Below are 17,711 nucleotides of genomic sequence, written 5' to 3' on the forward strand. Positions count from 1 at the left end.
GAGAGGAAAATTGGATGAGCCATGATGAAGTGGTGGAGCAGACTTGATGGGCCAAATGGCCCAATTCTGCATCTATATCTTATGGTAATAACAACACGCTAACTGCCATTCCATGGTGGCATCCAATGTTTAATGCATTTTGTGTTGCTATGCAAATGCTTGGGCTCAACCATGTGGAGTTTGTACTTTTTCCCTATTACCACATGGGTTTCTCCATTTCATTCCATGTCACAAAAAACATGCTGGCTGTTAGGTTAAAAGGCTACTGCAAATGATCCCGATGATACGACTACAAGAGGGTAGCTGACAGGCATGTCAGAGAGGATAACTTACAGGAACACACAAGGGATCGATGGGATGATCCTGACAGTTGACATAAACACAGTGTGTTAAATGGCCATATTTTATATTGGAAGAAAATGTGAGGGTTTAAGGGAAAGAAAGAGAATTTAGTGATTGGTGTTTTCTCATAGATCCAGCATCTACATTATGGGTTCAATCATATCTCTGTGTTTGGTGATTCTATATTTTTCAGGCTTTCATCAATTTTGCCTAGTGTCTTGTTTCATTCAGTGTAGAAAATAAACATTGGTAAAGACTCCAGAAAAGCAAAAAAAATCTAATAGATGAGAACTGGCTATGTTCTGTTTCAGTTAAGGACTCAAAGTGTATTGCATACTTCTTTGTTTTAAGAGTATCGACAGTTTGAGCAAAATTATTGATTAACCAAATCTACCAAAATCAGATCAGTTAGTTATTAAACTCTATACTGTTTTGAGACATTTGAGGTGTTAAAATCAATAAAAAAAGCTGTATTTTAAAAGACATTTGAGGTTTCTAAGAGCAACTGTATTTTAAAGTAAAACACACTAAATGTTGGGGCCAGGCAGCATCTATGGAGGGAATGAGCAGTCAATATTTCAGGCTGAGATCCTTCATCAGGGCCTGAACTGAAATACGGACTCTTTCTTTCCATTCATAGACGCTGCTTGACGTGCTGAGCTCCTGTCAGCAATTTTTGGGTGTTGCTCAAGAGATCCAGGATCTGCAGAATATCTTATGTCTACGTATTTCAAAGTACATCACAGTATTGAAAAATTCTGGGGTGCCTTGAGAAGAATGACAACATTCTGTATAAACACTAAGATCCTTTACCTTTCCACAGTATCACATAGGGCAGAAGTGACACTAAACATTACAATGGAATTCAATTTTCATAAAATTTGATCTAACTGTTTATTCAATAACCTTTGGTCCCTATGATACTAGGATTTTGCAATAATTCTTGAAAATGTTTTTTGTATTAAATGTTGTTCTTAAAATATAAAACCTGTAATTTTTCTCCAAAAAATAAAAGCCAAAATCACAAACTGATGCATGAGTTTTAGAATCTACACAAAGCATTAAAAAATCATTGCACTTAAGAATGTCAACATTGCCAGAATATTTAGTAACTGTGGGACTGAAGATGATTAAGGAATTAACTTTCTGTTGAATCAATATAATCCCATGGATATCTTTCTTGATGGGTTGTAACTAGATGATCTGCATGAATCATTTTCACATATAAATATCTTACTTAAATGTCCTTTGGGAGAAAACTGTGTGCTTAACAATAATCCAGATTTAATTAGTTTCATCATATTGGATAATGCTGTGACCCAGTGCTAAATGTCATTAGTTAGTAGTCATCATGCAAGTTCTTCAGTGTTTCAGGTGGGGCTGAAGCCACAGTTATGAGGTGTCAAAAATCCAAGAAACAGAAAACAACAATTAATTGATAACCATTTGTTGATTTACCTCATAGAGAGTAATTATTCCATTGGTTTCATTTGGTGGTTTCCACTGTAGATATATCTTCTCTTCAAATGGGCCTCCTTGAATTGATTCCAAGGGCACTAGACCTGGTACTATAGGCAGAAAAATAAAAATAAAGGAAATCAAAGTTAAAAAAGAGCTTGTCAATCTGACAGTCAGAAACTGTTGTCAGTTCTAACAATCTCTAATATGTGGTCTGAAGCTCTTGCCTGTTGTAACAGCTCTAATATGTATTCATATATACACATCCCTCTGGGACTGTCCCTTGAGCTCATCTTTCAAACACATTGCATGGTTTATTGAATACTTAAATAAATGTCATCGTGTGAATCTTAACGAGAAAATCAGCAATGCAATGAAAACAGTATAATAATCTTCAAATAGAGGTGCCCTTTACTAGTTATCTTAAAATGGGCTGACATTGGACTGGTTTTCTTAAAATGGGCCTTTAATGGAACTGCTGAACTCTTTCACAAAGCATTAATTCTATGTGGATTGAAGTTGGTCAAAACAATCATGTCTTGAAGAGATGGATATGACCTTTTCCTTTCTGCACCTTGTGGTGCACTGGGTGGCATTTTTTCTACTTCCTTAGCATTCATCTGTTTTTTTAGGAGGCTGGGTCGCTAGCTCGACGCTCGTCTTTGCACAGATGGAAAGCATGCAAAGGGCTGACCTGATTTGAACCTGGGACCATTCGCCATTTCCAGTAATGATGCCACTACACCATCAGCTGGCATATGACCTTTTAGAGGTGTTTAAAATTATAAGGAGCATAGATAGGGTAAATGCAAAAAGTATTTTATTCAGGGAAAGGGAACCAAAAACTAAAGAGCATAGGTTTAATGTGAAAGTGGGAAGATTTAAAATGGACTTGAGCTGCATGTTTTTCATGCAGAGGGTGGTGCATACATGGAATGAGTTGCCAGGGAAAGTAGTTGAGGAGGATACAAAAACAATTCTAAAAAAAATGAGGTAGGTCTATGAATAGAAAAGGTTTAGGTGGATACAGACCAGACATAGGCAAATGGGACAAGATTAGGTGGGCACTGTAGTTGGCTTGGATGAGCTAAGCAGAAGATCCTGTTTCCATGTTGTGACTCCATGACTATAAATCATTCAGTAAATTATTTTTAATCTGCATTTATGTTTATGTAGGTTCCTAAGGTTGTCATAGCCAGGAGTGGTAGTGGGGATAAGCTCCCACTACCTATAAAGTACTCCAAATGGCATGTGTCACTAAAAGCTTCTGACACCAAGTCCAACTCTTGGCCTTCACATGTGGCTTAGCTACTAGGCCCGTTTCTACTGACAAGAGAAGGGGCAAAGGTGGACCACTGGCACCTGAAAACCAGTTGCTTCAGGCAGGTGGGGCTCGTCAGCCTTGGACGGCAGCCCACCTAGGAGAAGGAGAACTCTGATTTTAAACCTCCGCAGTCTTGCAGTCATGCCCACCCATGGGAAAGGTTTCCGGAATAAACCCCGAGGAAGAAATCCAGAGCCATGGTCCCTATGGGTCCCTAAGGCAAGTTTGATATTGTTTACAACTTCACTCTGGCAACCTCTGCAACGACATTGGTGCCAAGATGTATCAGTGCTTGGATTATATCAGTAACATGGAGATGGGGAACTCGCTTCATGGGCAATAGCTGGTTCTTCAAATCTTCCCACACATCCAGAGGTGAAAACTTATGATCCCCTGGGATCAACGGCTGCCTACTAAGTTTATGTAGCATTATGTAGCAGCTGTAATATACAAATCTGAACATAAAATTTATAAAAATTATAATCGTGACTACTAAAATTTTTACCTAATTATTTGCCCTTCTTCAGAGAAGTGTGTGTGTGTATGGAAACAACTTTGTACATTTACAATGTTATTTACTACCATCTGTCCATAAACAGGATATTAATCATAATGTACAGAAAATTTGCAAGAATTTTTACAGTTTCTCCAACACTAGGACAGTTAAATACAATTTGATAAATTGATCAGTTAAATGCTGAAATATTGCTGACACGCAGACAGGAGTGAGACTGATATTTCTGTTTAATTTATTCAAATACTTGCTAATTAATTTGACATTACACAAAACAGAGTTAAATTATTCATGACATTTATACAGTTTAGAAAAAATGGTAATTAAAAGGGTGACGAATAATAAATAAACGAATGACAACTTGGAAATAAAAAATGACCCACTGCTTGACAGGAAGTCAGCAAGTCTTACAGGCACTGGCAAGTTATTGACAAAGAAAGAGCATTAATTTGTTTAGTAATATGGCAAGTTAGAGCCATCTGTCAATGCTAATGTGCAAGTGCAAAAATTGGCACAACACCATAATTTAATTTACTATTTCATTACTTTTCAATCTTGTTTTCTTCTTCACCTGGGTTGACATGAATTTAGTAATGGTGGTGAATAAGAATGTTAAATTTCTCTCACCATGAAAACTGGGATTCCTTAAAATCCATTGACATTTCATCTAAGAAATGGATTTTTCAGTTGTGGATATAAAAATAAGTTAAAAGCCAATCCAATGCCAGCTGTTTATTGCCTTCTGGTGATAGTTAATATTCCCCATCTAGCTGTTTTCATTGAAGAGGCTAATTCACCGCATGCATTAACGGCTGAGACTGGTTACAAAGGTGGCACTGGCAAGTGGTGGTGACAAAATTACTAACAATTCTACTAAATATACTTTTTTTGGGTCTATGGTAACTACAACCAACAGCCTGCCATTTCCCTCTGGAAGGTGTGTTTTCCAACCTTACTATATGACCTGTCATTATATTTTGGTATTTATACTTTGTGAATGTAAGTGTGATTTGGCAGACGTTGCTGGAGTGGATTCAGCAGAACTGAATCTTTGGGCCACCCGAAAACCACCCAATGGTTGGACGATTTAAGCACCGAGCCAGATTAAAAAGATTAAGGCATTAAGGCTGAGGGCAGAGGACTAACCAGTGTTCAGCTCACTACTCTGGGAGACTTTACTCTGCAGCACTGAAGATGTCTCTGTGGCTGTGGCCTGCAGCTACCAGGCTCTGCGGTGCTCAACTGGCCACATGGTTGTGTACTTAATTTCAGGAACTCTATGATTCATGTTCTGTGGATTATTTATTTGATTTAATTTATTGTTTGCACGATTTGTTCTTTTTTTCTGCACTTTGGATGTACAGCTGTCTTTGATGTGTGTGACTTTTCATGAATTCTAATGTTTCTTTTACTTTGTGGCTGCCTCAAGAAGATGAATCTCAAGATTGTATATGCTATACATAGAACATATAGAACTTAGAAATCTACAGCACATTACAGGCCCTTTGGCCCAAAATGTTGTGCTGACCATGCAACCTGCTCTAGAAATAGCCTAGAATTTCCCTACCGCATAGTCCTCTATTTTTCTAAGCTCCATGTACCTACCTAAGAGTTTCTAAGAAGACCCTATTGTATCCACCTCCGCCACTGTCACTGAGAATGCAATTCCTTGCATCCACCGCTCTCTGTGAGATAAACTTACCTTTGACATCCCCCGCTGTAACTACTTCCAAGTACCTTAAAATTACACACAATTAAAAATTAAAATGCCACACAATTAATGCCTCTCCTCATCTTATACACCTCGATTAGGTCACCTCTCATCCTCCATCACTTCAAGCAGAAAAGACCAAGTTCACTCAACCTATTCTCATAAGACGCACACATACTTTGATAGCAAATGTACTTTGAACTTTGGTAGAGTTTTGAAGTCTGAAGAAACCAAAGAACAACTAAATGGTGCAGTCGAGGCCAAGAATCCTCATTGAGATTATTGAATAGTGGAGCAAACTCAAGGGCATATATAGTCATTCCTTCCCATTTTTTACAGTTCGTAATGCACAATTCATGAGTCCACCATATTGGATTTTGAAACCAACTGTAATGCTCTTCTCATTTCTACAATCAATAATCCACTGTGTACTGGCTTTGCATATTGTTTTAATATGTCACCTTTCATAGAAGTGCAAAATCAGAATACTTATAATCAAACTTCATTAAGGGGAGCTAAAATTCTGGATGGCCTACATAGCAATGCCTCAATTTGCAATGCATTTCACTTTGAGTCATGGGGCATTGGATTGAGTCACAGTTTAGAGACCTGAGTACAAAAATCTAGGCTGAATCTCTGGAGCAATCATGAGGGAATCTGAAAGACAATAATACTCTTTAAGATAAGATTAAGTTTGACTCCAATTGTAAGAAATCCTCCAACATAATTGAAAGGTCTGCTATATTTGGTGAAATACCCAGGATTTATGCTCCTCCCACCATTATTCAATCAGACACTAATTGTGGGTCCTTACTTAATCCTTTTAAATTGGTTGTAGCAATTCCTATGTTAATACAATGGCTACAAGTCTTAAGTATTTCAATATTAGGACAGCTTGAAAGATGCCATATGAATATTTCTATTTTTTGGGTTTTATGATGTTTGGTAAGAATGATACCGACTTAATTCCATATCCTTAGAATAATCTCTGATGGGCAGGATAGGATAAATCCAGGTACCAATGGCATAATAGCAGCATCTATGCCAATAAAAGACTATAACCTAAAATAGTTCCACATTTCTCATAGGCAAGACCCAATTGGGATTCTGCGCCATCTTCAATCTCAGAGATGCACTGGGGTCAGTAAAATTTCCATTAGCTTCTCTTCTCAGTGGATGATTCAGTGGTCTTTCAAAATGAAGAAGAACTAAACTTAGCAAGTGCTCAGGATGGGGAGCTTCAATATCTATCACCAAGGGTTACCGAGTGTAACTCCCTGGGAAAGGGCTCACTGCTAAGGGTTTCACTGCTAATGTAATGGTCTTTCTGTAGAAGCAGTGTTTGGGTTATGGTTAGAGATAGTGGGTGCTTTGGAATGTGAGCCATCTAATGAGGGGAGTGTTTTTTTCTCTTTGTGAAACAACACATATAAAATGGTGGGGAACGCAGCAGGTCAGGCAGCATCTATGGAAATGAATGAACTGTTGACATTTTGGGCCAAGACCCTTCTTCAGAACTAGAAATGAAGAGGGAAGACACCAGAATAAAATGATTGGGGGTGGGAAGGAAGACTAGCTGTACAGTGACTAGCTGTACTAGCTGTACTGAAGACAAGTGTGTGGGAAAGGTAAAAGGCTGGAGAAGAAATAATCTGATAGAAGAGGAGAGTGGACTATGGGAGAAAGGGAAGAAGGAGGGGCACCAGGAGAGGTGAAAGGCAGATGAGAAGAAGAGGTAAGAGGTCAGAGTGGGGAATAGAAGGAGAAGGGTAAAAATAATGGAAGAAGAAATTAGTGTTCATGCCATCAAGTTGGAGGTTACCTAGATGGAATATGAGGTGTTGCTCTTCCACCCTGAGAGCGGCCTCAACATGGCAAAAGAGGAGGCCATGGACTAACATGTCAGAAGAGGAATTAAAATATTTGGCCAGCAGGAAATTCTGCTTTTGGTGGATGTTCAACAAAGTTGTCCTACAATTTATGTCGGCTCTCACCAATGTAGAGGAGTCCGCTTTGGAAGCACCGAATGCAAAAGACAACTGCAACAGGTTCACAGATGAAATGTTGCCTCACCTGGAAAGGCTGTTTGGGGCCCTCAGTGGAGGGAAGGGAGGAAGTGAATGGACAGGTGTAGCCTTTCTGTTGCTTGCGGGGACATGTGACAGGAGGGGCATTAATGAGGAGGGACAAATAGACAAGAGAATTGCGCAGGGAGTGAACCTTACAGAAAGCAGCAAGTGGTGGGGTGGGGGAGGTAAAGATGTGGTAGGATCTCTTTGAAAATAGTGGATATTGTGGAAAATGATGTGAAATGATGTGTTGGATGCTGAGGCTCATGGGGTGATAGATGAGGACAGGAAGAACTCTATTCCTGTTGAGGCAGTGGGAAGATGGTTTGAGCACGGGGCTCTGGGAAATGGCAGGTGAGGAAGCATCAATGGTGGAGGAAGGGAAGCACCATCTTTTAAAGAAGGAGCACATCTCTGATGTTCTAGAAAGAAAAGCCTCATCCTGGGAATAGATGCAGAAGAGATGAAGAGAATTAGAAAAGGGAATAGCATTTTTACAGGAGACAGAGTGTGAAGAGGTACAGTCATGATAGCCATGAGAATCAGTAATTGCCAAAGGCCAGAACATACCCGGTGTATCTCAAAATATGTGCCAAATGATTGAGGCTGCAAAATGTGTGCAAAAAAGCTAAAAAGTAGCTGTTCCATAATCCATCGATCTCATCAAAATTCAGCAATTCTGCCATTTCCTGTTGAGAATGGTGATGGACAATTAAACAGCTAATGTGAAAAGTAGGTTTAAGAAGATTCCAGAGTTGATGCTTCACTAGGCAGCATTTGACTGAGTGAAGTATTAAGAACCTGTGGTAATGAATTCAATGGGCATAAAGGTGGATTAACCTCAGGCAAAAGTAGGTGGTTTTGGATATTGGATGTCTATTAGTTCTTCTTCAATGCAACTCCATAGGGATTCCTTGTGGTGATGTACTAGGCTTAGTTTTCTTTACTTCATCATATGAATAGTGAAGGAGCTGTTTGTTGATGATAGCACAATGCCCAGTCCATTTTGCAATTTCTCAGAAAGTGAAACGACTCATGCTTTTAAGATCTAGCCAACATGGACTGATACGTGACAAGAAACAACACTATCAGAATATTTCCAGACAATTACCATTGCCAGTGAAATGTAATTGAAGACAGTACTTTTGAGATTCAGCGACCTTACTATTCCAAGTCCTTCCCCATCAACATCCTTGCAAAAGAGGCAATGGTCATGACTGACCAGGAAACCAATTAGATCAGCCACTATGGTACAAGAACTAATCAGAGGTTGTGTAGTGAAAGGAGTTTTACCTCTTGGAGCTTCAAAACATTTGCTATCTACAAGGAAGAGAAAAACTGCAGGTGCAGGAAATCCAAGCAAGACGCACAAAATGCTGGAGGAACTCTGCAGGCCAGCCAGCGTCAATGGAAAAAAGTACAGTCTATGTTTCAGGCTGAGACCCTTCAGCAGGACTGGAGAAGAAAAAAAAGCTGAAGAGTAGATTTGAATGGATGGGGCATAATTAAACAATTTAATTATTCATGGCAAATATTTGGAAAGCAAATATCAATCATGATTTCATAAAAGTTGGATTCATCCTTCAAGGCTGTATCTCTCACTTTCCCCACTGCTAGAAAATACATGCATTCTTATGAGGATCGAACATACTAGCCACCATAGAAAACTCTACAGCACTCAAGGAGCAAGAGTAAGGACTGGCAGAATGAGTCACTGGTCTTGTTGAGATCCCAGTTCAGCATTTACCATGTATAGGTGTGGGGCACTTGCTTTCACCCTATGTATCAAAGTAGAAACTCCCGGAATAGCAGGAAGCCTTGCCATTATCTATCTTTTTGCCTCTAACTAGAGTTCCAGCACTCCATTGCTGATATTCTCCAGGAATTTCAGGGTTACCATCAATAAAGCATGGATTGCACAATGGTGTCGTGACCACTTGAAAACTTGCAAGGCCTACTGAAACCTGAGTTGTTATAGAGCTAAGTCTATAAAGTCTTCAGGTAGCTGGAATAATTTCTTATTGTTTTAACAATAGAATTTGAAATGAAATAAAAATGTCAATATTATCACAGATTCTTATTCTTTTCTGTCTCATCTACTACAGAGAAAAGTTACAAGGATGTTGCCCGGTATGGAGGATTTGAGTTGTAAGGAAAGATTGAATAGGTTAAAACTTTATTCCTTGGAATTTAGAAGACTAAGAGGAGATTTGATAGAGGTATCCAAAATTATGTGTGATGTAGATAGAGTAAATGCAAGCAGGCTTTTCCCACTGAGGTAAGGTGGGAGTACAACTAGAGGTCATGGATGAACAGTGAAAGGTGAAAAGTTTCAGGGGAACATGAGGAGAAACTTTCACTCAGAAGGCCATGAGAATGTGGAATGAGCTGCCATCATGAGTGGTGCATGCAAGCTTTATTTCTACATTTAAGAGAAGTTTGGATAGGTATATAGATGGTTGGCTATGGAGGGCTGTGGTCCCAGTGCAGGTCAATCGGAGCTGGCAGCGTTAAATAGTTTAGTATAGACTAGATGGGCCATAGGGCCCAGTTCTGTGCTGTACTGTTCTATGATTCTATGGCTCTGTGTTCTTCTGCAGCTTCTCCTTAGTGCTCACATTTTACTTCTATCTCAATTGCATGAAAAATGCAGGTTTCCTGTATCTTGTTTTCTGAATGTAATCACCAGCCATTCCTATTTATCTCTGCCTCTCCCGTGTCACTGCTCTGTTTGAAAACTAGTCTGTGTGGTTAATTAATTTGCAGATTGAGGCTCAGGATAATGTCATTTCACTTGGTCAAACCACGAACACAGTCATTTGCAGAATCACATTCCATGTCTGTTCCAATCAGCAAATTAGAACATTAGGCAGACAGACATGCTGGAAATTAGGTATCCTATGATGTTGAAGTTACCACATTGCATTCAAGTTTTGACAGAATAGTAAATATAGAAGCAGCTTTTACATCTAAGTTGAAGTTGTTGCTGTCATTAAACACTACTCTAATTATTTTTATGAATACGGACTTCACACACACACACACACACACACGCACACACGCACACACGCACACACACACACACACACACACCTCAATTGCGCCTACAATTTGAAATGTAGATTTAATCTATTTTAGACAGCAACTAACACATTTGTTTCCTGCCAAATATTGAACACTAGTATCACATGATCAGAGAAAAAGATAGAACAACTGCTCCAAAAAACTTCATGTCATTCAAAATAGCTGTGGACCTGACACATGATGCATTTGTCAACCAGATTAACGGTATTCACCTGATTGCTGCAATTAGATGGAGAGGCAAGAGATTTCAGATGCAAGAAATCTTGAGCAGCCCACACAAAGAATGCTGCAGAAACTCACCAGTTGGTCTCAATTACTATCTGCCAGCTTGTGCTCCTCTCATCTCCATATAATTTATTCTCGTTTCTGCCCTCTTCCTTCCCAATCCTGATAAAGGGCCTCAGTTCAAAACAACAACTGTTCATTTCCTTCCATAGATGCTGCCTGACCAGTTCAGTTCCTACAGCATTTTATGTGTGTTGCATTTAGATTGTAACTCACAGCCCACTCCAGGCAACTCAACATTCTGGAAGTTAGTAGAAACACATACTATTGAAAATGGTTTCTGAATTACAGCTTTGCAGCCAAATATGTACTTAAATAAGTTGAAATTGCCTCTGCTTTATGCAGCCAAATGATTAATCACGTGCCAGTGAGGGTAAGAATAGGATGCTCTGGAGGATGAACACATGGCTGAGGAACTGGTGTAGGGGGCAGGGTTTCAGATTTCAGGATCATTGGAGCCTCCTCTGGGGCAGGTGGGACCTGTACAAGAGAGATGGGTTACTCCTGAACTATAGGAGGACCAAAATGCTTGCAGGGACGTTTGCTAGTGCTGTTGGGGAGGTTTAAACTAGATTTGCAGGGGGGTGGGAACCAGAGTGCCAGAGCAGATAGTGGAGAAGGGGTGAAAATAAATGATGTTAAAAGTTCATGCAAAGTCAGAAATGGAAGGGTTGTGTGTGGTGGTAATAATCTTCTGAGGTGTGTCTATTTCAATGTGAGGTGTATTGTGGGGAAGTCAGACAAACTGAGGGCGTAGATTGACACGTGGAATTATAACATTATAGCATTAGTGAAACTTGGCTACAGGAGGGGCAGGACTAGCAGCTTAATGTTTCAGGGTTCCGATGTTTCAGACATGATAGAGGCAGAGGAATGAAGGGTGGGGGGGTTGCATTGCTAGTCAGGGAAAATGTTACAGCAATGCTGAGGCAGGACAGTTTACAGGGCTTGTCTACCAAGGCCATATGGATGGAGCTGAGAAACAGGAAAGGTATGACCACATTAATGGAGTTGTATTATAGACCACCCAATAGTCAGTGAGAATTGGAGGAGCAAATCTGCAGAGACATAGCAGACAACTGCGGGAAACATAAAGTTGTGATAGAAGGGGACTTAATTTTCCACATATTGATTGGGACTCCCATACCGTTAAAGGTCTAGATGGGTTAGAGTTTGTAAAATGTGTTCAGGAAAGTTTTTAAAATCAAAATATAGAGGTACCAACTAGAGAGGATGCAATATTGGATCTCCTATTAGGAAACGAGTTAGGTCAAGTGATTGAAGTGTGTGTAGGGGAACACTTTGGGTCTAGTGATCATAACACCATTAGTTTCAACTTGGTCATGGATAAAGATAGATCTGGTCCTCAGGTTGAGGTACTACACTGGAAAAAGGCCAGATTTGAAGAAATGAGAATGGATCTAAAAAGCATGGATTGGGACACGTTGTTCTCTGGCAAGGATGTGATTGGTAAGTAGGAGGCCTTCAAAGGAGAAATTTTAAGAGTGCAGAGTTTGTATGTTCCTGTCAGGATTAAAGGCAAAGTGAGTAAGAATAAGGAACCTTGGTTTTCGAGGGATATTGGAAATCTGATGAAGAAGAAGAGAGAGGTGTATAACATACATAGGAAACAAGGAGCAAATAAGGTTCTTGAGGTGTATAAGAAGTGCAAGAAAATACTTAAGAATGAAATCCGGAGGGCTAAAAGAAGACATGAGTTAGCTTTGGTAATCAAAGTGAAGGATAATCCTAAGAGCTTCTACAGGTACAGTATATAAAGAGCAAAAGGATAGTAAGGGATAAAATTGGTCCTCTTGAAGATCAGAATGGTCAGCTATGTATGGAAACAAAAGAAATGGGGGAGATTTTAAATGTTTTTTTTTGCACCTGTATTTACTAAGGAGACTGGCAAGGAGTCTATGGAAATAAGGCAAACAAGTAGTGAGGTCATGGAACCTATACAAATTAAAGAGGAGGAGGTGCTTGCTGTCTTGAGGCAAATCAGAGTAGATAAATCCCCAGGACCTGACAGAGTATTGCCTTGGACCTTGAAGGAGACAAGTGTTGAAATTGCAGGGGCCCTGGCAGATATATTTAAAATGCTGGTATCCATGGGTGAGGTGTCGGATGATTGGAGGATAGCTCAATTTATTCCGTTGTTTAAAAAAGGCTCTAAAAGTAATCCAGGAAATTATAGGCCGGTAAGTTTGACATTAGTAGTAGGCAAATTATTGGAAGGAGTACTAAGAGATAGGATCTACAAGTATTTAGATAGACAGGGACTTATTAGGGAGAGTCAACATGGCTTTGTGCATGTTAGGTCATGTTTAACCAACCTATTAGAGTTTTTCGAGGAGGTTACCAGGAAAGTGGATGAAGAGAAGGCAGTGGATGTTGTTGTCTACATGGACTTCAGTAAGGCCTTTGACAAGGTCCCACATGGGAGGATTGTTAGGAAGATTGAGTTGCTAGGTATACATGGTGAGGTAGTAAATTGGATTAGACATTGGCTCAATGGAAGAAGTCAGAGTGGTAGTGGAGGATTGCTACTCTGAGTGGAGGCCTGTGACTAGTGGGGTGCCACAGGGATCAGTGCTGGGTCCATTGTTATTTGTCATCTCTATCAATGATCTGGATGATAATGTGGTAAATTGGATCAGCAAATTTGCTGATGATTGGAGGTGTAGTGGACAGTAAGGGAGATTTTCAAAGCCTGCACAGGGATTTGGACCAGCTGGAAAAGTGGGCAAAATGGCAGATGGAGTTTAGTACAAACAAATGTGAGGTATTGCACTTTGGAAAGACAAACCAAGGTAACACATACAATGTAAATGGTAGGGCACTGAGGAGTGCAGTAGAACAGAGGGATCTGGGAATACAGATACATAATTCCCTAAAAGTGGCTTCACAGGTAGATAGGGTAGTAAAGAGAGCTTTTGGTACATTGGCCTTTATAAATCAAAGTATTGAGTATAAGAGTTGGAATATTATGGTGAGGTTGTATAAGACATTGGTGAGGCCGAATTTGGAGTATTGTGTGCAGTTTTGGTCACCAAATTATAGGAAGGATATTAATAAGGTTAAAAGAGTGCAAAGAAGGTTTACAAAGATGTTGCCGGGACTTGAGAAACTGACTTACAGAGAAAGGTTGAATAGATTAGGACTTTATTCCTTGGAGTGTAGAAGAATGAGGGGAGATTTGATAGAGGTGTATAAAATTATGATGGCTATAGATAGAGTGAATGCAAGCAGGCTTTTTCCACTCAGGCTAGGGAAGGAAAAAACCAGAGGACATGGGTTAAGGGTGGAGGGGGAAAAGGGAACATTAGGGGGCGCTTCTTCACACAGAGAGTGGTGGGAGCGTGGAATGAGCTGCCAGTTGAAGTGGTGAATGCAGGCTCACTTTTAGCACTTCAGAAAAACTTGGACAAGTACATGGATGAGAGGTGTATGGAGGGATATGGGCCGAGTGCAGATCAGTAGGACTAGGCAGAAAAATGGTTCGGCACAGCCAAGAAGGGCTAAAAGGCCTGTTTCTGTGCTGTAATGTTCTATGGTTCTAACTAATAATGTTTTGTAATAACCTCAGCATTTTCATCATCAGAAAATATATCATTTAAATGATTTACACAAAATATTTTGAGTTTTTAAAAGTTAAATAAAGTACCTTTTCAGTATGTTTATAATTGTAAAGCTATAGGCCTATGCCTGTTTAAAAGTTGCAAAAATAGGACTATGTTAACCGTAGTTTATAGACGCTGCTGAAACAAAAATTGTAAAGTCAATTGAACTAGTAGAAGAAGATACATTGTTTCAAATGAGGTAATGTTTCCATTTTAAATTAAACTTATTTATCAAGATTTTGACTGTCATTTTTTCTTTTTAAATCTACTTGAAGTGAAAGTTGAAGATTCATAATCATACTGCTAATGTATATACTATACTCAGTATAGCAGCCACAACTAATTGTTACTTACATCTACCAGTTAACTACTGTCAGTGATGCATGAGACTGAAGTCCCACTGAATGTAAAGGGAAAACAGCTCCAGGTGTATGCATAATGTCAGCTTAATTAAAAGTAAAATCAAAGGAAATGGGAAAATTAATGGTCTTGAACAATATTTCATCATCTTTGAGGAGAAAACCCAAGTTCTGTCACATTAATAATTTTATTTATTGCACCTTAGTATCTACGGTGCCTAAGTAAACACCGCAGAGTCATTGTAATCAACAGTGTGCCGATTGATCCTGAAGGATTTATGCTAAATTTCATGAGAAGTGATACAACTTCTGGGAGAGTATCTGCACACCTCCTTGGGAGAGAATGTAACTGGATCTCCCATAATGTTGGGTAATTCATAAGATCAAACTTGGAACGTTATCAAAAGATCACAAGACAAAGGAGCAGAAGCAGGCCATTCGGCCCATCAAGTCTGCTCCGCCACTCCACCATGAGCTAAACTATTCTCCCATCTAGTTCCAATTTCTGACTTTTTCCCCATATCCCTTGATACCCTGACTAATTAGATACCTATCAATCTCTTCCTTAAATACCCTCAATGATCGGGCCTCCACAGCTGCATGTGGCAACGAATTCCATAAATCCACGACCCTCTGGCTAAAAAACTTTCTCCTCATCTCTGTTTTAAACGGGTACGCTCTAATTCTAAGACTTTGACCTCTTGTCCTGGACTCACCCACCAAGGGAAAAGCCTTTCCACATCTACTCTGTCCAACCCTTTCAACATTCGAAATGTTTCTATTGAATCCCCTCTCATTTTTCTATACTCTAATGAATACAGTCCAAGAGCCAACCCAGCGCTCCTCATATGTTAACCCCTGCATTCCAGGAATCATCCTCGTAAATCTTCTCTGAATTCTCTCCAACATCGGTACATCCCTTCTAAGGCTACGTCCACACTAGACCTGATAAATCTGTAACTGAAGTTCTTTCTCTTTGTTTTTATCCTCCATCCACACTAAAACGGTGTTTTTGTCCCCTGAAACCAGAGATTTTCAGAAACGCTCTCCAGAGTGTGTAATTTTGAAAATGCCAGATTGACCGAAGCAGTGTGGACAGGGTAACCAGAGAAATCTAAAAATGCTGTCATGACATGCCGGCACAGATTGTGATGGCAGCGCGCCATTTCATTGTTTTCTTGAACACAACCTAATAATTTCAGAACAGACAGCAACGAGACTGATGCCAGGAGTTAGAAATGTACTCACCAAATACTTTGACCCATAACATACTGAATAAATAAATATACTCACTTTGCCCTGTTTTCTGTCCTTGCTCGTATGAAGGTGGTTTACCTATTTATGCAAGTACTTCTCTGACAATAGATATGTAACAGCCTAATGCAACATTGTATGGAAATACAAGATAACACTGATGCAAACATGTTTTATACATTTAACAAGGGGCTTTATTTATGCAACAGTGTTGTCGGTTTTTCAATGTTCGTCATCAGCTGGGTCATACTGTCAGTGAACTCCCTGTCGGTTGCCTCCATACACTCTAGTATTTGCATTATTTTACTTTTAAGTCATCCTGCATGAGAGCCAACAGCTGTACGTTGTTTAAGTTTGTCTAGTCTGTAACTGCACAAACGCGCACTTTCACAGCGAGATTCGACACCAAACATGTTGCTTATATTTGGTAGATGTGCTCTGCACTGAAATTCACTGAAATATCCATTTTAATAAGGACAGAGGTATTTTTAAAAACGCATAGTGTGGGCGCCTTTCGTTTTTACGTGAAACCGGTGTTGTCAAAATGATCCAGTCTAGTGTGGACGTAGCCTAAGATAGGGGGCCCAAAACTGCACACAGTATTCCAAATACAGCCTCATCAACACCTCCTTACTCTTACACACTATTCCTCTTGAAATGAATGCCAACATAGAATTTGCATTCATTCAATCATAAAAATTTAGAAAGCTCAAGGAATCTCTTAAAGGCAAAATGGCCGGAAATTAAAGTGAACCATAAACCAAATATACAGATTTAAAAAGCAGCGCTGATCAAGAAGAATGACGATAGCTCTATAGATACTATAAAGAAAGGAGTATAAGATACTCAACTTGTGTACTGAATAATGGGGCTGCTGATGTGAGCAGCCATGTTTAGTCTCACCTATTAATATGCACACTTATCCTTTGTTATGTGTCACTACTTCTGCCTGATCCATTCTATTAATTCACAGCACTTCAATATCCAGCTTTCAATAACCTTAAACTGGAAATTTCTGTTGCTACTTCAATATTCACCAAGTTTTTGCCACTAAAATAATTCTAAGTCACAAATGTAATCTGGGATAGATCAGACTGCACAATTTTAACTCACCTCTGTAAACTGTCATTATTTCTTATTGAGGTTTTAATGAATATTAAAATGCAATCTTTTGCATTCCTCAAAGGCATCAATGCTTTTTAATTCAGATCTATTTCTTGGTCTTTGGGAAAGCTGAAAGAATTTCACTCATACTGCTAACTTATTCATACTTTTCATCATCATTATGTGCCATGCCATATGATATGGGTGATCATGGTTAAAGACCATGATTGTTTTTGGCAAATTTTTCTGCAGAAGTGGTTTGTCATTGCTTTCTTCTGGGCAAGTCCGGTGACCGCAGCCATTATCAATATTCTTCAGAGATTATCTGCCTGGCATCAGTGGTCACGTAACCAGGATTTGTGATATGTATCAGCTGCTCAAATGACCTGCTCCTATGGCTTCATGTGACCCTGACGAGGGGGCTAAGCAGGTGCTACACCTTGCCCAAGGGTGACCTGCAGACTAGCGAAGGAAAGGAGCACCTTGCACCTCCTTTGGTACAGATATATTTCCACCCAACCATCCATTACTAATGCTAGATCCATCATAATATAAAGCAATTATATCTGTAAGTTTACTTAAAC

At 39.5% G+C, this 17,711-nt stretch overlaps 1 protein-coding gene across 7 annotated transcripts in view; it reads right to left on the bottom strand.

Annotated features, from left to right (window-relative positions):
• The window catches only part of ptprt (protein tyrosine phosphatase receptor type T), a 1,496,000-nt gene that overhangs the window by 445,879 nt on the left and 1,032,410 nt on the right, over window positions 1–17,711 (bottom strand). For all 7 annotated transcript variants that reach the window (XM_059980706.1, XM_059980710.1, XM_059980709.1 and 4 more), the window contains exon 9: window positions 1,801–1,910. In XM_059980706.1, the coding sequence (XP_059836689.1) occupies window positions 1,801–1,910 (110 nt within the window). The remainder of the gene's footprint in view (window positions 1–1,800; window positions 1,911–17,711) is intronic.

Source organism: Hypanus sabinus, chromosome 9 (genome assembly GCF_030144855.1).
Source record: "Hypanus sabinus isolate sHypSab1 chromosome 9, sHypSab1.hap1, whole genome shotgun sequence".
Lineage (NCBI taxonomy): Eukaryota > Metazoa > Chordata > Chondrichthyes > Myliobatiformes > Dasyatidae > Hypanus > Hypanus sabinus.